Source organism: Poecilia mexicana, unplaced genomic scaffold (genome assembly GCF_051168715.1).
Source record: "Poecilia mexicana isolate PSO_F unplaced genomic scaffold, ASM5116871v1 scaffold_12, whole genome shotgun sequence".
In the NCBI taxonomy this organism is placed as follows: Eukaryota; Metazoa; Chordata; class Actinopteri; order Cyprinodontiformes; family Poeciliidae; genus Poecilia; species Poecilia mexicana.
Genome location: NW_028263381.1, coordinates 24,199,297 through 24,223,733, shown reverse-complemented (window position 1 = coordinate 24,223,733; position 24,437 = coordinate 24,199,297). Strand labels below are relative to the sequence as shown.

Sequence of the window (24,437 nt, the reverse complement as noted above, 5' to 3'; positions counted from 1 at the left end):
TAAGTGTGGTCACATTTGTTGGATTAAATTGTGATTTTAGTTTAGGATCTGACCTTGTTTGGACATTTTGGAGCAACGTCACGCAATAACACAAATACGCCGCTAGATGGCGGAAGAGAGCCCTTACGGGACTGACAGTGCGAGATTTCGGTGTCGAGGAAGCTCCACTCCATTCGGTTTAGAGCTACCAGCACCAAAGTCTCCTGTGGCTCACTCGGTTTTTCCTGTTAAAACTGGTTATTTCCCTCTGGGACCTGCAACACTTCCTCACAGAAATTCAAACACTCTTTATAAAATCTTCCATTAGCACACTTAGCAGTGAGTGAATGAGGATGACTGACAGCGTTAAGACTGTCCCTCTTCTGATTGGTTGTTTTTGGTCAGGACTGCATTTCTCTAGGCAGCAATAGCAGCTCGTGGAGGAGATTTATCTCTTCACAGATTATCAGTTTCATAGCAAACTGTCACAACATGGTGACAGCTTTAACAAATGTGGAAGAAGCATTTTTTTATTAGTCATATTCTGCAGCTTGAACAAAATGCAACTACATCATTTTTTGAGAAGTCTGGATTGCTTCATGTACATTTTGTATGATGCCTGTGACTGTTGCTGGTGGGGAGAGACCTTTCAATGAACTAACACTGATTATAAAAAAAACAAAAAATTTACCTATTTGCATGCAGTATGTGGACTGTTGCATGTAAACTTCACCAGTAGTGAAGATTGTGCTAGTATCAGTATTTGACTGCAAGCCTTTAAAATTGTGATGCTTTTTATGAGTCAGATAGACTAAAGAAATGCTAACAGCAGCTGTGAAGGGGGGCAGTTTTATTTTTCATCATGGGGCCCAAGATTCCTGGCAGCGCCTCTGCTGCCCAGTGAGCGGCCCCGTCTCTGCGCTGTAAAGTTTATGTATGTGGTCCCGGTTGGCCGGTGTGTTATTGGTTAGGCGGTTCAGTCCAGTGATGAGCTTTCGCGTTTGATTTGTAGTCACTCATCACGCTGGTTTTATCTTATTTTATTATTATTTTTATGATTATTTTTCCTGTTACACGGTGCATCATGCCATACCAAATGCTGTGTCCACTTAGCCAGCCAGAGTTAATACGCGCAGAGACCAGAAAATCTCGTCCCTTAAAACTCAGACAACCAAAACATTTTCTGTGATTCTTATTAAAAACTCAACAGACACAAAATGGACGAGCTACTAAAACCACATTAACAGCTTTGAATTAAATCTCCCGTTTGTTGCTCATCTCTGCACCAGTGCAGCAGCTTTAACTCATCATGCAGGGCCGGTCCCAGGCCGTATAAGGCCTGGAGCAGAATTTGACTTAGGGGCCCCTCTAGCTGCTAACAACATCAGCACCTCTAACAGCTTCTGTGTTAGATTTGATCTAGGAGAGGGGCTATCTTACATTTAAATGTTAAACAGTTTAAAATCTTTTAATATATGTATGATGAAACCATTTAATCAAATTCAGCAGCATTGATCATCTCAATAAACCAATGTTACATTCATATATCTGTGGTCTGTCTGAAAATATTAGCATTTATGGCCCCTGAAGCCTGGGGGGCCTGATGGAGCCGCTGACTTAATTTGGATTAAACTGAAGTGAAAATAATTGATTATCATTTTATTTGTAGTTTTTTTTATTTGATGTTTTTTCAGGCTGGTAGTGGGTTTAAATAGCATTTCACTGGCGACGTTTTCCTGTAACATGCTTTGTCCTCTTAGCTAAAGTGGACAAAGCATTTGGTATGGTATTACTGGTAATTACCCAGTAATATTTTTACATTTCCTCTCTTTTAATACAAAAAGACGATGGACCACCTCGGTGCCTCAACGCCGGGATGTTTTCTGGGGGAATCCTTGAGCAAGGATGGAGAGTAGTAGGAGAAAGTAGCAGAGAGAAGTGGTCAGTTTGTCCTCCAGGAGGATTCCTGGAACATCTTCAGATTATAGATCTGGAACATTTAAATTGATTTTTTTCATAAAACATGTTTCTGTCATTTTATTTCAGATTTAGTCTTTGACCATCAGAGCAGAAAGGCTTCATAGAGGCAGGGGGAAATCTAAGCATTAATCTGGATGTTCAGCCTCTGTGAGCTGCATGAGCTAAATGATGCTAATCTGGACTAAAGCTTCAGCAACATTATCAGCTTTATTGCAACATAACCAGGTTTTTAGGGTAAATCTAAACTTTAGATCTTCAACTGGAAAAAGTGGTTAATTTCAAAGAGCTGAGATATCTTAGGCCCATAAAACTAAAGACATATTTTACTTAGAATATTAAACTCTACCAGCTCCTTTACGTGGCTGCAGCAACATGCATTCATATAAGCTGAACCTCTGCAGCTCTGATCTAAAGTTTGATAGTCGGGACTGTGGTGTATTCTAAGTCAAATGGGTTTTTTTGGCATAAAAACCATAACTAATTGCTCCCTTGGACTAAATTCAATTTCTACCTTCATAATTTTTCTTAACACATTTTCTGCATGTTTATTATATTGTGATAGTATCACAGTTTCCATCTGCGTTGGGCGACTCAATGTACTGAATATCAGTCACTAAGCAATAAGTCACTGACTCTTCAAAATCCCCAAATAATTATCAGTTGTAGCCTCTATTCCACTAATCTTCTATTAGTTGAGCTAATTTTTAGCTTAGCACTAATGTGACCAATATGGCCCCACGCTTAGTTCTGATACAAGGGGGAGCAAACAACTCAAAAACCCAAAACTCCAGAACGATCAAATTTAGAGTTTTTATTACAGAAAGGGTCACTCTCCAATAGCAACAATAAAAGCTGTCCTTGTCTTCTTTACAAAATCCAAAGTTCAATAATTGTCTTTAAAGTCACCAATCCGAGGCCGGCAGTTGGGCTCCACACATCCAGCTGCTCCAGGTGACGGCAATCTGCCTATAAGGCGCTCAGCTGACTCTGCGACGTTCCGGCACCATTCCGCTCTCCGGCGTGCCACGCCCCTCTTCGGACTGACCCAGTGGCGCGGGCAGGTTCCCCTCTGCCCTGAGCCATCGGCCCACCTCAGATTCCTTCCGCCCCTCGCTCGACGGCGCATGCGTCTGGCAATCCCAGGATCGGTCTACACACCCCTCTCCTTCTTCCAGGTTCCTTACATTCTGACTTCAATCAGCTTCTGCCGCCTCCTAAACGGCCGCTTTCAGCCGAGTGCGTTTGGGTTGTCAAAGGGGAAAACAAGAGACAAAACAATCCAAACATGCAAAACACAACAAAAACTAAAATTAAATATGTCCATGTTGTCCAGCTTCACATGGCAACAATATGTCCATGTTGTCCAGCTTCACATGGCAACAATATGTCCATGTTGTCCAGCTTCACATGGCAACAATATGTCCATGTTGTCCAGCTTCACATGGCAACAATATGTCCATGTTGTCCAGCTTCACATGGCAACAATATGTCCATGTTGTCCAGCTTCACATGGCAACAATATGTCCATGTTGTCCAGCTTCACATGGCAACAATATGTCCATGTTGTCCAGCTTCACATGGCAACAATATGTCCATGTTGTCCAGCTTCACATGGCAACAATATGTCCATGTTGTCCAGCTTCACATGGCAACAATATGTCCATGTTGTCCACAGATGGTGTCTTCTCCTCTCAGCTCTGATCAGGTTGATCTTTTCTTTCTCTGCTCTGATCCTGGACAGCAGACCAGTGGAGGTTGTTAAAGCTCAGTCACACACAGTTTCAGTCCAAATGTCCAACAGGAGACAGACAGTCGTCCCCTGAATGGACATGTCTCATCAGTTCTCTGGTGTCAAATAAATCAGGATCAACAGAAACTTCAGAGCCTGGAGGTGATGAAGGTTTTCTTCATCTTCCTCATCTTGTTGATCCACTGGATCTACTGGATCACTTTGATCAGCTGGTGGTGTGAGAGGGACGTCATCTGGTCCATGGAGGACAGGGCTGAGGAGTTGAGGTCAGAGGTCAGATGCACCACAGTGAGGCTCAGACAGAGGAGAGAAGAAGAAGCAAATAGAAATCCATTAGTTTGTTTTGTTGTTTTTATTGTTTATATAAATATTTACATCTTATTTTTCCTTTTCATGATTGTTTTAGTCACTTATTATCCTCCTTTTCAAAATAAAATCATTTGCTGATTCAAACACACTAAAACATATTAAGGCCTGTAATTTATCCACAAAAGATTTATGTTCAGAAATAGAAGCATTTCCATTTGTTCATCATTTTTCTGTCTTTCTCTTCTTTCTCTCTTTCATCCAACTTTCCAAACTTTCCTTGTTTCTCAGGATCAACTCGACTCTTCGTTTCTCGTTTCTTTGCCTCAGTTTCTTCCTCTGCTTCTAATTATCTTTCTTTTCCTTTTAAACCATCAGCTTCAATGAACAGGAGAAATGACACTTTTCATCCATTCATTCACATCATGCAAACTTTTTTCTCCATATTTCATTATTATATAGTGAATCGATTCACCCTGAGGAGGAGAAAAGACCCAGGAACCACTCAGACCCATTTCTTCTGAATAGGTGGGATTTCCTCTTTAGACTGCAAACGTCTCCACAGAATCCAACCAATCAGCTTTGAGGTCGCTCTGCTTCTTCATCCTCTAACAGGTTTTTATTTCTGATAAAGTCTTTAGGATTCTCTAAAGGTTTGGTTCCCTGAATTTAAAACCAAAACTCTACTAAATACCTGCCTTATCCTCCGATAAGGACTTTGACTAGGACTCATCCTAGAACCTGTGGCTCCATCAAAACTCTGTAAAGGTTTTTATTCAGCTTTACAAGAAAAACTAAAAAATCTCTATAAGTATCAATTTCTTTGTCAGACACCCTGCAGGAATCTTCAAGAAAATAATCTTTACAAAGATCTGTCTTCTCTTCTTCTCTTACTTTTATTCTTTGTTATTCTTTTCCTATTGTTTATTTTTCTTTCTCTTGTAATCTCTATTAATCTGGTCAATCTCAATCCTCAGGGAAAAAGGTCATTAGGATCCTTTAGTATTTTATAATTTATAATTAGTAAGTTAGTTTATTCCCTGAGTGAGTCTCAGCAGATATCAGTGGATTGAGTTGGTTGATCTCAGCTCTGGAGCCGTGGAGCCGACCAGCAGCCCTCGTCTCTTTAATCCTAATCCAGGTTTGAGGCTGGAGCCGAGTGTCCAGGTCGGCACCAAACTGTTGAGGAAAACATTAATTTCCAAGCTGTTAGATGAAATCAGTCCATCAGGTTTATTTGTATCTTGTGCAGAATGCAGAGAGCCTGTAAGACGATCAGTAATGAATCAGTTCAGGATGAAAAGCTCCAACAGGAAGAGTCAACATGTAGGTTTTATATCCAGGATCCAGAACATGCAGAGACAGTCTGGTTCCCTTCAGCTGCAGGAAAACAACTTCCAACCTTGTGTGTGTTTAACCCAAACAGGATCTTCAGGTCAGAGTTCACAAGCATTAATATAACATGATCAGCTGATGGGAACTTAGGATCATTTTATCACCACACAGACAGACTTAGTTTGTATTTTATTTTATATTTTTTCCTTAGTTTGGCCCTAAAACTCTGTTGTAGCAAATAAAACTGGACATAAGTTTATAATTTTCTACACATTTTAATCTAAAGGTTATAATCTTTACATGTGTGGAATACAAGATGTTAGCTTTGTTAGCTAATGTGGTTATAAATATGATATGAATGGTGATTATCTTGACTGAGGCATGTTTGTTCTTCCATACATCAGTTTACTTTATATTAGTTTGCCAATAACATAATTGATCAATTAAACTGATGGTTGTTGCTTCAAAATAATAATTCTGATCAGTTTGATTTGTTATAAAGAGTAAATATTTTAAAAAGTTGTTCAGATGAACAAATCATAGCATCATGAAGCTTCTTTTCTAAATGTGACAGATTTCAACATCTCAACTCTCTTAATCCCAGTTTGTGACATTTTGGTCTCCAAGCTTCAGATTAGTGGAGATTAATCTGCATGGCAGGAAAACTGGGATGATGAATGGATGAATGCAGCTCTGCCACTAAATAAAAACAACTCATCGGCTCTCATCCAGTCTCAACCCACCATCCTGATGTCTGAAAGGCGTTGCCACGGCGACTCCAGTTGAGACGTGGAGGTTTGGTTTCCTGCAGGAGATTAAAGCCGAACACAGACTGGAGGAAACGCTCACAGTTCTTAGTGGAAACAGACTTTACTCAACTAACAGCAGAAGGTTTGATTTTATTATTAACACTTTAATGGACCAAATTCCTGATGTTTCCAACTGATTCTAGTTGTTAAAGTTCAGAACCTGAACATCCCTGAATGGGAGGAGTGAAGATTTCCCAGCATTCAGTCTGAAGAAGCTCAGCTCTTCTCAGCTCTGAGACATTTTCTGAATAAATCCCAGTCAGTGAATCTGCAGACCTGATCAGATCCAAACATCCATTTTCCAGGAGTCTCTGGTTTCATCTGTGTCGTTGTTCCAGCTGCTGAGGTCAGAATCCAGCTGTAAAACCTGGAGGCTGAATGTTCAGGTTCTCTCCTCCAAACATCCCCCCTCCCTCCCTCCAGCTGTGGAGAACAGCTGGAAAACAGCTGCATGTGTAAATAATGAGTCTGGAACAAGCTGCCACCTTCTGCTGCTGATCTGACTTTAGATTCAGGTTGATGATTGAAATGAAATCAGGGTTTGAACCTGGATCAGCAGAACCTGCTCAGCTGATCCTGGTTTAACCAGAGACTGTCCTCACTCTGCTCACCTCACTGACATGATGATCAATGATTATATAGGAGCTATATTAATAATCTATATTATAACAACGTGTGGTTTCAGCTGCAGTAATGTGGTGATGTTAAGAACTACAGTTTAGTTTGTTTAACTTTATCTTCATATTCTGACTGTATTCATAGTCAGACCAGTTACTGCAGCAGGAATCAACCAGCTGCTCTTTTCTCTGGACTCATTTCTCCTCAAATTAAGTTGCAAACATAATAATTAAAACAAAAATTAAAAAACTTAAGAACATAATAATCGATTATTACCACAAAGAAAAACAATCAGGTGGTGGTAGCAGCTTTATCCTCATTAACCATCATGAAACATTTTCATCAGAACTTCTCTCCTTCCTCATGAAGACTTTATCAACCTGCCTCTGATTTTACAGCAAACCTTCTGCTGCTCTGGAACAAGAAACTACAAACCAGGTGAGCCGTCACATGATCAGTTATTCAGCATTTATAACACCTGGACTTTGAACTCTGAATCGTTCAGATCAGGTAAAAGTCCAGTCCTGTCCCATTACAGTCTTTTCAGGTGTGGCACCAGTTTGGTTCTCCTGCGGTTCTGTTGGGTCTCAGTTTGTTGATCACATTTTCTTCTTCAGCTCTTTGGATCGTTTGAACAAACTGTAAGTTTGTTTTGTTTTCTACATCAACTTTGTCTTCAGGAACTTTACTGACTGTTTCTGCTCTGATGTTTGCAGAAAAGGTTCACTTCTGATTTCAGCTAAAAGTTGTTTCTTTGCTGTTTGAAGGTTAATCTACAGGATTATTGATTAACATCAGATGTTTCTGTTTTCTTCTGTGAAAAAACTGATTCATAATTTTATTTCCTTGTATCAAACTCTGGTCTCCACCGTTAAAGTCAGACAAAACAATTTTATCCTGCTTCCTTTCAAAGTTAAATGTTATTATAGCAAAATGTGTTCAATTCAGTCAAGTTACTAAATAGTTCACCTTTAGTGGTGAATTTAATCCACTAGTAGAGATTAATAATGAACTAAAATCCATCCTGTTGTTCAGGTTGAATCAGTGAATGTAAATGTTGCTCCATGTCTCCATCTAGTGGACTGATAGTAGAAGTGCAGGTTGAATCAGTGAATGTAAATGTTGCTCCATGTCTCCACCTAATGGACTGATAGTAGAAGTGCAGCAGCTGATGCAGCTTCCTCTGCCTCTCTGCTGTCTGACTGCATTCACCTGACACTGATATGAAGCAGAGAAGAAGAGCCAATCAGAGGAGGAGCAGCTGATCTTTTTCCAGCACTAATGATGTAAAGGATGATCAGAGTTGATGTGCAGATGAATGATGTGTGTTTCCTCTGCAGGTGAAGCTAGAAAGTGTGTGTGAGCTGATGTGAATTCAGCAGCATGGATCAGTGTGAGGACAGAGAGGAGGGAGTCCCTCCCTCTAAAACCACTCTGTGTGGGGAAGATGAGAGCCAGAGCAAAGGTCAGAGGTGAGGTCACCATCTCTAACTGTCCACAGCCCTTTTCACACAGCGTTCACTATATCAGGCCAAAACAGACGTGGTGATGAAGCTGCTGCTGCTCCTCTTTGCTGCTTCATCCAGACTGAACAGATTCACTTTTAATCATCATGTTTCTGTCAGGATCCATCAGAGACTCAGACCAGAACCAGAACCAGAACCCAGCTGTGTGTCCTTTAAGAGCGACTGGTCAATGGGTCAACCCATTAACTTTAAATCTCCTGGATCTCCACCATCAGAGAGGTGAGCTGTTTCTAACTGCTGTAAACTGAACCAGTAAGTTTCAGATATTCCCAGTTATATTTACAGAGTTTTGATCCATTATCTAAACCAGCTGCTCTGTTCTAATGAAAACACCTTCATATCTTCATCTCTGGATGATGATGATGATGTTCTGCTGCTTCCTGGCTCCATGTCAGACTAACAGTGGGACACATTTCCACCACCCACTGGGAAATACCTGGTAAACCAGTCTGGTCCATCAGGACTTGGTTCCTGTGTGCATTGTGAGATCAGTTCAGCAGGAAGGAAAGCTTCATGATGTGGTTGGTGAGATCCGCTGGAACTCAACCAGACTGAGCTGATGTGGACCATCAGAGGTTCTGCTGGTTCTTAGTGGATCAGCAGGAACATTAAATCTTTACTTGGATCATCTGGTTCACTGCTCACATCCAGATATCACTTCATGGACCTTTACCTTCTGATTGTCTCTGTGTGGACAGATATAATGTGAGCTCACTGGCTTCCAGGATCTACAGGATCCATTTTAAATCCTCTAGAACATCCAGGAGAGGATCCCACATGGACACACCCACATATCTCAGAGCTCCTCCATGTCCACATCACCTCAGATCCAGTCATCAGAACCTGATGGATGTCCCACACTGTCCTGAAGACCTGTGTGGACAGAGCCTTCACTTCCACTGTCCCCAAGCTCTGGGACTCTGTCTCCACCAGCATCAGATCTGCTGACAGTGTGGACAGTTTGAAGTCCAAGTTCAGCACCAACTTTTTAAAATGTCTACTGGTGATTCTGGTGTTACTGGTCTGCATCCTTGTAGTTCATCTTCCTCTTTCTAACTTCTTTGTATTTAGTTCATGTGATGCTCTGTTTTCTGCTTTAATGTGACACTCTTAGTTGTTTTATTAGTAAATATTGCTGGATGAACATTTCCTGCCTTCCTGATTGTTCCTGGTTCCTCCACAGAGTGGACCAGCAGAGCTCAGAGGTTCCCAGTGGTCCGTCTGCCCAGCAGCATCAAACACAGCTGGACTCCATATTTATGGTCTGTACATGAACAACAACTACTTTTCCATGGTTCTGTTCACAGTCGTCTCCATGCTGCACTTTGTAGACCAGAGGACTGTCAGTCTGTCCAACATCCATCTGGTGTTTGGCTCCATGATTTCAGTCTGATGTTTCCTTCATCTATTATTCTGTTCCAGCTGCTGGAGGAAAACATTGTCACTTTTGTGAAGAACGAGCTGAAGAAGATCCAGAAGGTTCTGAGTCCAGATTACCCAGAATACTCAGAGAGTCAGAGAGAGGATGATGAGGTGTTGAGAGGTGATGATGAAGAGCAGAGGAGGAGCAGCAGAGAGGCAGTGATGAAGATCACACTGAACTTCCTGAGGAGGATGAAGCAGGAGGAGCTGGCTGACCGTCTGCAGAGCAGTAAGAGGATTTCTACAAAGATTTGACCTGATGGATAAATGACACATTTACTGATGTCTGAAGAAATGGAATCACATTTATTTAAATCATCTTCAGAAGGTATTTTTGTTTAATCTCTGATTTTACTTTTTGTGTTATTTTAGAACATCTTGCTGCAGTTTGTCAACATCAACTTAAATCTGGTCTGAAGAAGAAGTTCCAGTCTGTGTTTGAGGGGATTGCTAAAGCAGGAAGTCCAACCCTTCTGAACCAGATCTACACAGAGCTCTACATCACAGAGGGAGGGACTGGAGAGGTCAATGATGAACATGAGGTCAGACAGATTGAAACAGCATCCAGGAAACCACACAGACCAGAAACAACAATCAGACAAGAAGACATCTTTAAAGTCCCACCTGGAAGAGATCAACCAATCAGAACAGTGATGACAAAGGGAGTGGCTGGCATTGGGAAAACAGTCTTAATGCAGAAGTTCACTCTGGACTGGGCTGAAGACAAAGCCCACCAGAACATCCACTTCATATTTCCATTCACCTTCAGAGAGCTGAATGTGCTGAGAGAGAAAAAGTTCAGCTTGGTGGAACTTGTTCATCACTTCTTTACTGAAACCAAAGGAATCTGCAGCTTTGAACACTTCCAGGTTCTGTTCATCTTTGATGGCCTGGATGAGAGTCGACTTCCGCTGGACTTCCACAACAAGGAGATCCTGACTGATGCTACAGAGTCCAGCTCAGTGGATGTTCTGCTGACAAACCTCATCAGGGGGAAACTGCTTCCCTCTGCTCTCCTCTGGATAACCACACGACCTGCAGCAGCCAATCAGATCCCTCCTCAGTGTGTTGGCATGGTGACAGAGGTCAGAGGGTTCAATGACCCCCAGAAGGAGGAGTACTTCAGGAAGAGATTCAGAGATGAGCAGCAGGCCAGCAGGATCATCTCCCACATGAAGACGTCACGAAGCCTCCACATCATGTGCCACATCCCAGTCTTCTGCTGGATCACTGCTACAGTTCTGGAGGATGTGTTGGAGACCAGAGAGGGAGGAGAGCTGCCCAGAACCCTGACTGAGATGTACATCCACTTCCTGGTGGTTCAGACCAAAGTGAAGAAGGTCAAGTATGATGGAGGAGCTGAAACAGATCCACACTGGAGTCCAGAGAGCAGGAAGATGATCGAGTCTCTGGGAAAACTGGCTTTTGATCAGCTGCAGAAAGGAAACCTGATCTTCTATGGATCAGACCTGACAGAGTGTGGCATCGATATCAGAGCAGCCTCAGTGTACTCAGGAGTGTTCACACAGATCTTTAGAGAGGAGAGAGGGCTGTACCAGGACAAGGTGTTCTGCTTCGTCCATCTGAGTGTTCAGGAGTTTCTGGCTGCTCTTCATGTTCATCGGACCTTCATCAACTCTGGAGTCAACCTGATGGAAGAAACACAAACATCTAAGAAATCTTCATTATTTAATAAACCTAAACTAAAGTCTGTCCATCAGAGAGCTGTTGACCAGGCCTTACAGAGTCCAAATGGACACCTGGACTTGTTCCTCCGTTTCCTCCTGGGACTTTCACTGCAGACCAATCAGAGACTCCTACAAGGTCTGCTGACACAGACAGGAAGTAGCTCACAGACCAACCAGGAAACAGTTCAGTACATCAAGGAGAAGATCAGTGAGAATGTGTCTGCAGAGAAAAGCATCAATCTGTTCCACTGTCTGAATGAACTGAATGATCGTTCTCTAGTGGAGGAGATCCAACAGTCTCTGAGTTCAGGAAGTCTCTCCACAGATAAACTGTCTCCTGCTCAGTGGTCAGCTCTGGGTTTCATCTTAGTGTCATCAGGAAAAGATCTGGATGTGTTTGACCTGAAGAAATACTCTGCTTCAGAGGAGGCTCTTCTGAGGCTGCTGCCAGTGGTTAAAGCCTCCAACAAAGCTCTGTAAGGACACACATTGGTACTGCAGGTATTGTTGATGGGTAGAAATCTGCTAATTATGAGGTAAATATTCATGTTTCAGTTTATATTTTGGTGCTTTGTCTCTTCAAAGTGTCCCACTGGGGGGATGAGCAAAAAAGAAACAGACTTCCTTCAGCAGCTGAACATAATATTACATATTCAAGCAGCAAAACTCCTCCACTTTATGTTAACATTGAAATGGATTAATATAGATAATTGTGTAATTTTATAATTCTCTTTCCAACCTCCTTGTTGTCTGTAGTTTTGTCATTTAAGGCTGGAGGCCCAACTGTAGAATGAACCAGTTCACAACAAATACAAAGGTTGTGTAAAATCAGATGGTTCCTTCTCTGTCCAATAAAAACATTGTTGATTTGAAAGAATGTAAATTCTGATGAATAGTTTAATACCAAATTTTCCTCCCTGTCTCCTCAGACTGAGTGGCTGTAACCTCTCAGACAGAAGCTGTGAAGCTCTGTCCTCAGTTCTCAGCTCCCAGTCCTCCAGTCTCAGAGAACTGGACCTGAGTAACAACAACCTGCAGGATTCAGGAGTGAAGCTTCTCTCTGCTGGACTGAAGAGTCCAAACTGCAACCTGGAGACTCTCAGGTAAAATGTGACCAATCCTGGTGAAACCAGATTTATGTCCATTACCTGCTTTCAAAGATGATGTAATTATTATTTGATATAATAATTGATGTCTGACTGTGACATGGTTAACCTGCTAAATCTCAACACATAATAATGGATCATTTTCATTTCCTCCAGGCTGAAAGAATCATAAAGAAAGTTATTAAGAAAAGTGGAGGTCAGGCTTCCACTGATAGTGTAACTCTGGATTATTGACAGATTGCTGCATGTTAGGTGCAAAAAGAAGTTGTTGAAGCTGTGGTTCTGTTGGACCGGGTCAGAGAAGAACCGTCTCTTCAGTCTGTCAGTCGGTTGGAGCCTCAGAGACGCTTCATCAGGTCACTGATCAGAAACTTTAGAGCTGATCCAGAGATAATCCATCGTGTTTCTGATGATCAATAATGATCAGATGTGATCAGTGGTAAAGGAGGCCTGTGTCTCACTGCAGCAAACATCTGGTCCTCGTCTCCAGCTGTCCTCTGTCTCTGCTGTCCATCCTCTGCTGGGACGTCACCAGGTAGATCGCCAACAACGTCTGCTTGTTGGTGATTGGCTGAGCTGTTGTCATGGCAACATGCAGGTAGCCAGAAGGCAGCATAGCAGCTTGTAGACCAGGACTCTTCAAATCCAGGCCTCCAGGTTCGGTGTCCTGCAGCCTTTAGATGTTTCTGCTTCAACACCTGAATGAAGTGATGAATTGTCCCTCAGGACGCAGTCAGGTTCTCCAGAGTCCTGCTGAACTTTGACCTCATGATGGGACTAGGGGGTTGAAGGTTGCAGGACGCCGGCCATCGAGGCCTGAAGGTGAAGATCCCTGGTCTGGACCGAACCAGAACAAGTTCTCCAAGTATTTACTGTCCCCATAGTTCAGTAAATACTTTGACTTTAGAACAAAGAGCTGAGAACCTGATCACCAGCAGAGCAGCGCCACCTGCTGGATCAACAGAGTCACAGGTTTCTACCAGATACCTGAGATAAACCAACCTTCACTTTGACTCTGATATGAAACTATTTTAACATTTCAATCCATTTTAATTCCCGACCAGAACCACTGAAGGCCCGACTGAAATATTCTAACAACACGTCATAATAACATGTTCTGGTTCTGCTGGTTTGGACTCTATAAACCAGTTTTACTGGATCAGATATTAAACATCAGTTCATCATGTTTCTTTTACATTCAGTCAAATTAATTTTCTACATTATTAATTTGTTCATATTTCAGTTTTAACCTGCATCCTGTTGCTTCAGCTCACATCTTTTATTCTTTATTCAGATTGATCCACTGCAGGTTGTCAGAGATCAGCTGTTCTTCTCTGGCCTCAGCTCTGAAGTCCAACCAACATCTGACTGAACTGGACCTGAGCAACAACGACCTGAAAGATTCTGGAGTGAAGGAGCTCTGTGGTTTTCTACAGGATCCTGAATGCAGATTACAACGATTAGGGTAAGAAACCATGTTTTATTCTGGATCTGATGTTTGTGATGTGAAAGTTGTGTTGCCACTAAACTGCAGACAGAAGCTGATATTCTACTGATCCACTCTGAGGATCTTCATGGTAAAGTCTGCTTTCTTCTTCTATGGTTTGGTCCAGTTAAAGTTTCTGTGTTTTATAAAAGCACCAGCAGTTCCTCCTCCCACCATCCCATCCAACCAATCACAGCCTTCATTTCACAGACACCAACCACACCTGCTGAGAGAAGGTCAAAGGTCAGATTGGAGACTAAAGGCTGATAAAACTCTGATATTAGGATCATTAAATGTCTAAATATCTACAAACAATCAGATATAAAATCTGATAAAACGTCTTTATGTCCAAGACAGACTGAGGCTGAATTCACTAAATAATGATGTTCATCCACATCTCTGACCTTCTGATCATAATGATCAATAAACCATCATTGATAAAACCACAAACTTTATTAACCTGTAAAGATGAACAGATGTAGCAGGAAGTTGTGACGTTGACAGAAGGAGCTGGATGGACGACGGAGGGAAGCTGATAGCAGAGCAGCTTTATTTCTAGACGACTTTAAACAGGACAAAGGAGACATGAAGCAGCATCACATGATCCAATAATCAACCAATAAACCATCAATAGGAGATAAACATCAATACAACAGCCCTGATTAAAATAATAAGATAATCATACAGTCAGAATGAAGTAAATGGAAATAGAGCAAAATAACAATAAACTGATTTAATTCAAACTGACAAAAGTCAACATTTGGTTTGAAGCAGGAATTTATAATCAATCTGGGCTATTGATCCTTAGATAAATCAGTCAGTTCAGTTTCCACTCATGTGTTCATGTGTTTATGAATGAGTGAAGTGTAATTATTGCAGCTGTTGATCCTCCAGATAAATCAGTCAGTTCCTCTCAATAGCAGGTTTCTGTCACTGTGGAAATGAGCTGCTTCATTAAATCACTGCAGCTTCATTAACAGCTCTGATGTCTCACTTTGGTTCTGAAAGTCCATTTTAATTCCCGACCAGAACCACTGAAGGCCCGACTGAAATATTCTAACAACACGTCATAATAACATGTTCTGGTTCTGCTGGTTTGGACTCTATAAACCAGTTTTACTGGATCAGATATTAAACATCAGTTCATCATGTTTCTTTTACATTCAAATTAATTTTCTACATTATTAATTTGTTCATATTTCAGTTTTAACCTGCATCCTGTTGCTTCAGCTCACATCTTTTATTCTTTATTCAGATTGATCCACTGCTGGTTGTCAGAGATCAGCTGTTCTTCTCTGGCCTCAGCTCTGAAGTCCAACCAACATCTGACTGAACTGGACCTGAGCAACAACGACCTGAAAGATTCTGGAGTGAAGGAGCTCTGTGGTTTTCTACAGGATCCTGAATGCAGATTACAACGATTAGGGTAAGAAACCATGTTTTATTCTGGATCTGCTGTTTGTGATGTGAAAGTTGTGTTGCCACTAAACTGCAGACAGAAGCTGATATTCTACTGATCCACTCTGAGGATCTTCATGGTAAAGTCTGCTTTCTTCTTCTATGGTTTGGTCCAGTCAAAGTTTCTGTGTTTTATAAAAGCAGCAGCAGTTCCTCCTCCCACCATCACATCCAACCAGCTGGTTTACTCTCCGATCGGAGGCTGTTTATTATATACACAGTTAGAGAATGGTGGATTGACAATGAGTAATAACGGCTATCGCGTAAATGCTGTTGTAATTAATCTTACCTTTTAGTATCCTTAAGATAATGAGTATCCGTGAATTTTTCAGTCAGTTTTCCCGAGGCAAATCACACCAGAAGATGCACCTCCTCGAGTTACGGTGCCCATAGTCTGACATCACTGTGAAAAGGGTCTCCAGAAAAACTTCTGGTTCAGAAGTAAAACGAGCCGAAGTCCAATCACTGGGACCTACCTTTTCCGTTGTGTTGTGTTTTCGTTAATGTCGTGTTTTGGTTAATGTTGCGTTTTCGTTTATGTCGTTGCGTTTTCGTTAATGTCGTTGCGTTAATGTCGTTGCGTTTTCGTTAATGTCGTCGTGTTTTCGTTAATGTCGTCGTGTTTTCGTTTATGTCGTTGTGTTTTTGTTAATGTCGTCGTGTTTTCGTTTATGTTGTTGTGTTTTCGTTTATGTCGTTGCGTTTTCGTTAATGTCGTTGCGTTTTCGTTAATGTCGTTGCGTTTTTGTTAATGTCGTCGTGTTTTTGTTAATGTCGTGTTTTTGTTTACGTCGTCGTGTTTTCGTTAATGTCGTGTTTTTGTTTACGTCGTCGTGTTTTCGTTAATGTCGTCGTGTTTTTGTTAATGTCGTGTTTTTGTTTACGTCGTCGTGTTTTCGTTAATGTCGTCGTGTCTTCGTTAATGTCGTCGTGTTTTCGTTAATGTCGTCGTGTTTTCGTTTATGTCGTTGTGTTTTTGTTAATGTCGTCGTGTTTTCGTTTATGTTGTTGTGTTTTCGTTAATGTCGTTGCGTTTTTGTTAATGTCGTCGTGTTTTTGTTAATGTCGTGTTTTTGTTTACGTCGTCGTGTTTTCGTTAATGTCGTGTTTTTGTTTACGTCGTCGTGTTTTCGTTAATGTCGTCGTGTTTTTGTTAATGTCGTGTTTTTGTTTACGTCGTCGTGTTTTCGTTAATGTCGTCGTGTTTTTGTTAATGTCGTGTTTTTGTTTACGTCGTCGTGTTTTCGTTAATGTCGTCGTGTCTTCGTTAATGTCGTCGTGTTTTCGTTAATGTCGTCGTGTTTTTGTTAATGTCGTCGTGTTTTTGTTTGTGTCGTTGCGTTTTCGTTTATGTCGTCGTGTTTTCGTTTATGTCGTTGCGTTTTCTTTAATGTCGTTGCGTTTTCTTTAATGTCGTTGCGTCTTCTTTAATGTCGTTGTGTTCTCGTTAATGTCGTGTTTTCGTTAATGTTGTTGTGTTTTCGTTTATGTCGTCGTGTTTTCGTTTATGTCGTTGCGTTTTCTTTAATGTCGTTGCGTTTTCTTTAATGTCGTTGCGTCTTCTTTAATGTCGTTGTGTTCTCGTTAATGTCGTGTTTTCGTTAATGTTGTTGTGTTTTCGTTAATGTCGTTGTGTTTTCGTTTATGTCGTCGTGTTTTTGTTTATGTCGTCGTGTTTTCGTTTATGTCGTTGTGTTTTTGTTTATGTCGTTGCGTTTTCGTTAATGTCGTGTTTTTGTTTACGTCGTCGTGTTTTCGTTAATGTCGTCGTGTTTTTGTTAATGTCGTGTTTTTGTTTACGTCGTCGTGTTTTCGTTAATGTCGTGTTTTTGTTTACGTCGTCGTGTTTTCGTTAATGTCGTCGTGTTTTTGTTAATGTCGTGTTTTTGTTTACGTCGTCGTGTTTTCGTTAATGTCGTCGTGTTTTTGTTAATGTCGTGTTTTTGTTTACGTCGTCGTGTTTTCGTTAATGTCGTCGTGTCTTCGTTAATGTCGTCGTGTTTTCGTTAATGTCGTCGTGTTTTTGTTAATGTCGTCGTGTTTTTGTTTATGTCGTTGCGTTTTCGTTTATGTCGTCGTGTTTTCGTTTATGTCGTTGCGTTTTCTTTAATGTCGTTGCGTTTTCTTTAATGTCGTTGCGTCTTCTTTAATGTCGTTGTGTTCTCGTTAATGTCGTGTTTTCGTTAATGTTGTTGTGTTTTCGTTAATGTCGTGTTTTCGTTTATGTCGTCGTGTTTTTGTTTATGTCGTCGTGTTTTCGTTTATGTCGTTGTGTTTTTGTTTATGTCGTTGCGTTTTCGTTAATGTCGTTGCGTTTTCGTTAATGTCGTTGCGTTTTTTTTAATGTCGTTGCGTTTTTGTTAATGTCGTCGTGTTTTTGTTTATGTCGTCGTGTTTTGGTTAATGTCGTCGTGTTTTCGTTAATGTCGTGTTTTTGTTTATGTCGTTGCGTTTTCGTTAATGTCGTTGCGTTTTTGTTAATGTCGTCGTGTTTTTGTTTATGTCGTCGTGTTTTGGTTAATGTCGTCGTGTTTTCGTTAATGTCGTGTTTTTGTTTATGTCGTTGCGTTTTCGTTAATGTCGTTGCGTTTTCGTTAATGTCGTTGCGTTTTCGTTAATGTCGTTGCGTTTTCGTTAATGTCGTCGTGTTTTTGTTTAAGTCGTCGTGTTTTCGTTAATGTCGTCGTGTTTTCGTTAATGTCGTCGCGTTTTCGTTAATGTCGTCGTGTTTTCGTTTGTCGTTGTGTTTTCGTTAATGTCGTGTTTTCGTTAATGTCGTTGCGTTTTCGTTAATGTCGTTGCGTTTTCGTTAATGTCGTTGCGTTTTCTTTAATGTCGTTGCGTTTTCGTTAATGTCGTCGTGTTTTTGTTAATGTCGTCGTGTTTTTGTTAATGTCGTCGTGTTTTTGTTTGTCGTCGTGTTTTCGTTAATGTCGTCGTGTTTTCGTTAAATTCGTCGTGTTTTCGTTAATGTCGTTGCGTTTTCGTTAATGTCGTCGTGTTTTCGTTTGTCGTTGTGTTTTCGTTAATGTCGTGTTTTCGTTAATGTCGTTGCGTTTTCGTTAATGTCGTTGCGTTTTCGTTAAGGTCGTTGCGTTTTCTTTAATGTCGTTGCGTTTTCTTTAATGTTGCGTTTTCGTTAATGTCGTCATGTTTTTGTTAATGTCGTGTTTTCGTTAATGTCGTGTTTTCGTTTGTCGTTGTGTTTTCGTTAATGTCGTCGTGTTTTCGTTAATGTCGTTGTGTTTTCGTTAATGTCGTGTTTTCGTTAATGTCGTTGTGTTTTCGTTAATGTCGTTGCGTTTTCGTTAATGTCGTTGCGTTTTCTTTAATGTCGTTGCGTTTTCGTTAATGTCGTCATGTTTTTGTTAATGTCGTCGTGTTTTTGTTTGTCGTCGTGTTTTCGTTAATGTCGTCGTGTTTTCGTTAAATTCGTCGTGTTTTCGTTAATGTCGTTGCGATTTCGTTAATGTTGTTGCGTTTTCGTTAATGTCGTTGCGTTTTCGTTATTGTCGTTGCATTTTCGTTAATGTCGTTGCGTTTTCGTTAGTCGTCGTGTTTTTGTTAATGTCGTCGCGTTTTCGTTAATGTCGTTGCGTTTTCTTTAATGTCGTCGTGTTTTCTTTAATGTCGTCGCGTTTTCGTTAATGTCGTTGCGTTTTCGTTAATGTCGTCGCGTTTTCGTTAATGTCGTCGAGTTTTTGTTAATTTCGTCGTGTTTTTGTTAATGTCATCGTGTTTTCGTTAATGTCGTCGTGTTTTCGTTTGTCGTCGTGTTTTCGTTAATGTCGTTGTGTTTTTGTTGTGTTTTCGTTAATGTCGTAGTGTTTGGCACCTCAGGGTCACCATAGTACCTTAATCAGCCACACAATGGGAACATTCAGCCGCTGCAGTGAGAAGCCACTGACATGCATCATAAGAAGCAATTAGAAATCACCTCAACTAGTAGCAGCAATATAAAAAGCGACCTGATGTTACACAGAACTAGTTACAAGTGACATCAAAAATCCATTAATCCTCCCAACAGAACAAATGTCCGCGATTTTTCAGCAGCCTGATGAGCACAGCGCTCATCTGACCGAGATCCAACTGCAAACAACAGACCTGACAGACACTCTCAGATGGGTGGGAAAACCCGGTTCCTATATACACTAATGAGCCCAACAAGGCTATGAAACGGAAAGGAAGCTGGGGAAACGGGGCCTGGATGTATTCAAGGGCCCTAAAAGGGGTGGGAATTTACAGCTACTTTACAAACAATGTTTTCCAAGTAAAACAACCCGGTTACAATAATAATAAAATAGATGTCAAATGTCCTCCAGCAATGCCAGTTTAGAGCAGCAGGACAACCTAGTGGATCATCACGTTACGGCGCAGCAGCGCTTGGATGCTGCGGGTCTAAAACCAAAAGGCAGCAGATTATATTTGCTGTTCCACAAACTGAGCGGGAAAGAGATGATATGTGTGGGACAGATGACCAGTCAGACTGCTGACAATATTTTATATTAAAAACAAAATGAAAAACACCATTAACTTTAATGTGCTTGTTATTTAGCAGACAAACATGAATTTCAACAGAGACCTGAAAACCATCAGTAGCATCGATATTTATGGCTCCTGATGGCTGATTGGCATCTGGAAGAGCAAAGAGGAAAAACTAAACAAATTCACACAATTATTTTTTGATCTGAGCCAAAATGATCTGCTCTGGGCAAAGTGTGGGTGAGCATTTGGTCCGACCCGTAAACGGACATGATGGGCCCGATCTCTTTTTCTGTTTTTCATCCCAACGTCATTAGAAAGAAAACATCGTCACAGCTCTATAGATGGGGACAAATACAGAAATCTGTTCCGGCGCCTATGGCTCAATGTTCTCATCTTCTCATCATGTGATGAATTGTGTGTCTGCAGCTTATCAGGCTGTTTGGTCTCAAAGAAAGGCTGTGCTTCTCTGGCCTCAGCTCTGACCTTTAACCCCTCCCATCTGAAAGAGTTGGACCTGAGCTACAATCATCTAGGAGACTCAGGAGTGAAGCTGCTGTCGGCTGGACTGAAGGATCCAGACTGGAGACTGGAAGCTCTCAGGTATGGAGGAACCTGCTGCAGGAGCAGAGAAGGTCTGATAGAGGAGGAAGAGGAGAAACGTCTTTAGTCTGATGGGAAACATTTAGTTTGAAGAGAAATATTTAGTTTGATCATTAAATATTTAGACGCCTCATCTGGAGGCAGAGATCATTACCCAGTTTTCTGGAATATTCTCCTGACTAAGAACGGCTCACAAGGAAAATGAAAGAGTGGGATGGATTTAATAGAGTTTAATAGGGACTCTGACTAAATGAATAAAAGTGAAGTTCAGTTAGATTTCCATGATGATCTACTGATGACAGAAAGGACTTTAAAACAATATTTGATGGAGCTCCAGACCAATCAGCCCCAAGGAGCAAAGATGAGAAGAAAAGTAACTCCATGTTGGTCAGATGGATGTTTAAAAGTTCAGAGAGAGAAATCAAGATTTTGAACTAAACTCACAAGTGTGTATAGCGCCACCTGGTGGTGCTGGTTGGTAGAGGAAGTGCTGAAAGGTTGGAGGTGTTTGTCAGAGGTGTGTGATGATGGAAGCCTCTCCCTGGTTTGTGAGTCTGAGCTCAGAGATCAAATGTTTGGTTCTTGTTGAACTCTTTGTTGAATGTGATGCAGCTTCTCCTTTTTAATGTTTGTATTTCTGGATATTCCAGTGAGGCCACAGCAGGTTTTCAGCAGCAGGTTGTTTAGTGTTTCATTCCTTCATCTGTGTGTGGGAGTGTGGATGGAGCAGGTATCCAGGTGTTGATCAGAGTTTAGATTGATTGGATTTTAATGCTGAATATTAAATCAGGTTGAGCTTCCAGAAATGTTTCCTTAGTTTCCTGATGTCCTTTTAGGCTTCAGTGAGTTTCTTCAGGTTGTTACTGAGGGATTTCCTTTCTCCTCTCTGTTGGAGCTTTTCCTGTGTTTGGAGAAATGAGTTGTGCTGCAGCAGCACCAACTGTCCTTCCTACATCCACTGCAGTTTGCAATCCAGATGTTGGACTGTTCCTGTCTCAGTGGAGGACAATGTGTGTCTGAGAGACATGTAATGTCCATGTTTGCTGCTGAAAGAGACTGATGGTCTGACCCCCCTCCTCCTTTCAGGGTGGAGCCTGCTGGAGGCCCATTCTTGACACCAGGTCTGAGGAAGTGTAAGTGTGTTTTTCATCTGATTCATGACAACAAAGCAGCTCACATTCAACCATCTTCAAACTGTCACATCACTCATTCAGGATCATCATCAAAGATCAATAAATGATCAATAACTGCAGCTGGATTGTGTTTGTTCTCTCCATCAGATTCCTGTCAACTCACCATCGACACAAACACAGTGAGCAGAAACATCAAACTGTCTGAAGACAACAGGAAGGTGACATTAGTGGAGGAGCTTCAGTCATATCCTGATCATCCAGACAGATTTGAATATTTTCACAATGTTCTGTCTACAACTGGTCTGACTGGTCGCTGTTACTGGGAGGTTGAGTGGAGAGGAGGAGTTGATATAGCAGTGAGTTACAGAAGAATCAGGAGGAAAGCAGACAGTAGAGTCTGTGTGTTTGGAGACAACGATCACTCCTGGTGTCTGATCATCACTGATTATAATGATCGCTTTGTCAGGCACAATAACATAGAAACTCATCTCTCCTCCTCCGTCTCTAACAGAGTATCAGTGTATGTGGACTGTCCTGCTGGCATTCTGTCCTTCTACAGCGTCTCCTCTGACTCTCTGATCCACCTCCACACCTTTAAAACCACATTCACTGAACCTCTCTATGCTGGGTTTGGGCTCTGGACCCCATATCAGAAGAAGATTTGTTCTTCTGTGCTTCTCAAGGACTAGAGTTTCTCGTGTCAGAGAAATTCTATCTGCTAAAGTCAAAAGTAAAAATCAAGTTTATTTGGTGGAGCACACCAAATATGGAGGCCTCAGTCCTCGACACGGCTGTTGCAGGTTTGATTCCCGGCCTGGTGACCTTTGCCGCATGTCTCATTGCCTACTTTCCTGTCAACTAACTGTCAAATAAACGCCACTAGAGCCAAAAAAACGACAAAGTGTGACAAGACGGTTCAAAAGTTTTTTTCCCCATAATAACATAATACAGTATTAAATTATGAAACACCCAATATATTGATATTACAATTATTATGAATCAAACACAATTATAAACAGGTGGGTTTGTTACTCCTTTATTAAGGTGGTATTACATGTCCATCCGTTAGGGGGCACTGTTTTGGCACTACCATATGTTCTTGGGTTTCTACTCTTCTGCTCTGGTTCTGTTCAGGTGATGAACAGGTTATTTTTACAGATTAATATTAGTAACAGAGGATGTTAGCAACTACAGAGTTCTGCCAATGTTTGAAGAAGGAAAGAATCAAGTCAACATTTGGACGACAGTTACAGATTTGGAGTAGAAATACTAAGCTCTTGCAGTCGCCCTGGCAGTCTCTGGAAGAGCTCAGGAAGCTCCAGTAGACGATCTAAATCAGGGGGGCCCAAAGTCGGTCCCTGAGGGCCGACATCCTGCACGTTTTATTCACTCCCTGGTTGCACCAACAACCTTTTCAGCTTGTCAGTGTTCTCCTTAGGCCTCTAACGAGCCATCATTTGATGCAGGTGTGTAAAACCAGGGAGAGAATAAAACATGCAGGATGCCGGGCCTCCAGGACCGACGTTGGGGACCCCTGGTTGACACAGTTCAGCAGGAAGATGATGGCGTCCTCAACTCCCAGTCTGGGCTGCTAGGAGAACTGCAAGGGGTCCAGTGTGGTTGGACCAGAGTCCGGAGCGGCTCCAGGACCAGTCTCTCCAGGGTCTTCGTGATGTGGGAGGTCAGAGGTCACAGGAGTCCTTGGAGTCACAGGGTCGCTGCGTCTTTGGTACCGGAACAATGCAGGATGTTTTCCACGTCACAGGGATCCTCTGTAGGCGCAGGCTCATGATGAAGACATGTGCTCTGCTTCCCCCTGCTGGACTGGAGGGTGTACTGCATGTCGCCCCATTACTCACATTAGAAACCTTTTAATTTTTACCAACATTAGTGGCAAATAATTGCAGTAAACTGTAATAAACTTATACAGGTTCACATGTGGCCAGACTTTTTATTGTAGTTTATCTGTAACAGGTTAATATAACAAATAACCAGCAGATCAGTAAACACTGTGTTGATGTGAAGTCAAGCAGAAAGGCCTGAACTTTTCACATTTTGGTGTTAGAAGGATTTTTAGCTGCAGATTCATGAAGCCATTAATCCCAACAAACCTGATAACTTTATCTGTTTTATTTGGTTTTATTTTTGCTGTTTCAGATCAACAAGAGACATTCAGGAAATATAATCATTTGTTCCCATGAAGCAGCTGAAACATTTGTTTGCATGAAATTCTTCCTAAATGAACATAAAATAACTTCAGGTTTGGACTGGAAGCAGCTCATTGGAACAAATAATGTAGCAAACAAAACAAAATAGATGATTTTTTAGATTTCTGACCAGAGGGTGAAGATGAAATAATACATTTATGTTGCTGCTAATTCTGCTTTTCTAGGATTTTTGTTCTCCTTTAATTTGTTCACCAGTCAAGCAGAGAAGATGGTTGGACGCATGTTGTGATGGTAAAGTTGTTTTAATTTTCTAATCCTTTCTAAATAAAACAGCAAAAGTTGATAAAGTCACTGAAGATGTTGGTGGTGATTGTGATGGACCGAGCAGTCAAAGGAAAGCCAGGCACAGGTTTAAATTAAAACATTATTGGGTTTTATTTAACCCAAAACATAAACTTTGGTCAACAATAAAAAATGACAAACTTGGGCCCATAAAAAGGTTAAAGTAACAAAGTTGAACTCAGACTGACTCCAACAAACATCCCTCCCTAAATGAGACAAAGGGGAAACTTAAATCCTGGCTGATCA

The 24,437-nt window shown here is 41.3% G+C and overlaps 1 protein-coding gene across 6 annotated transcripts in view; it reads left to right on the top strand.

Moving 5' to 3' along the window:
• Nucleotides 1-7,200: 7,200 nt before the first annotated feature.
• The window catches only part of LOC148156186 (NACHT, LRR and PYD domains-containing protein 3-like), a 67,849-nt gene continuing 50,612 nt past the window's right edge, over nucleotides 7,201-24,437 (top strand). For 3 of the 6 annotated variants that reach the window (XM_088011142.1, XM_088011140.1, XM_088011138.1), the window contains exons 1-10: nucleotides 7,316-7,418; nucleotides 8,118-8,249; nucleotides 8,403-8,522; nucleotides 9,487-9,565; nucleotides 9,726-9,954; nucleotides 10,098-11,889; nucleotides 12,343-12,516; nucleotides 13,814-13,984; nucleotides 15,261-15,431; nucleotides 20,375-20,548. In XM_088011142.1, coding sequence (XP_087867268.1) covers nucleotides 8,161-8,249; nucleotides 8,403-8,522; nucleotides 9,487-9,565; nucleotides 9,726-9,954; nucleotides 10,098-11,889; nucleotides 12,343-12,516; nucleotides 13,814-13,984; nucleotides 15,261-15,431; nucleotides 20,375-20,548 — 2,999 coding nt within the window. In that variant the 5' untranslated portion in view covers nucleotides 7,316-7,418; nucleotides 8,118-8,160. Of the gene's footprint in view, nucleotides 7,216-7,315; nucleotides 7,419-8,117; nucleotides 8,250-8,402; nucleotides 8,523-9,486; nucleotides 9,566-9,725; nucleotides 9,955-10,097; nucleotides 11,890-12,342; nucleotides 12,517-13,813; nucleotides 13,985-15,260; nucleotides 15,432-20,374; nucleotides 20,549-21,634; nucleotides 21,682-21,828; nucleotides 22,583-24,437 lie in introns of those variants that run through there. The other 3 variants (XM_088011144.1, XM_088011139.1, XM_088011141.1) reach the window with 3 other exon arrangements.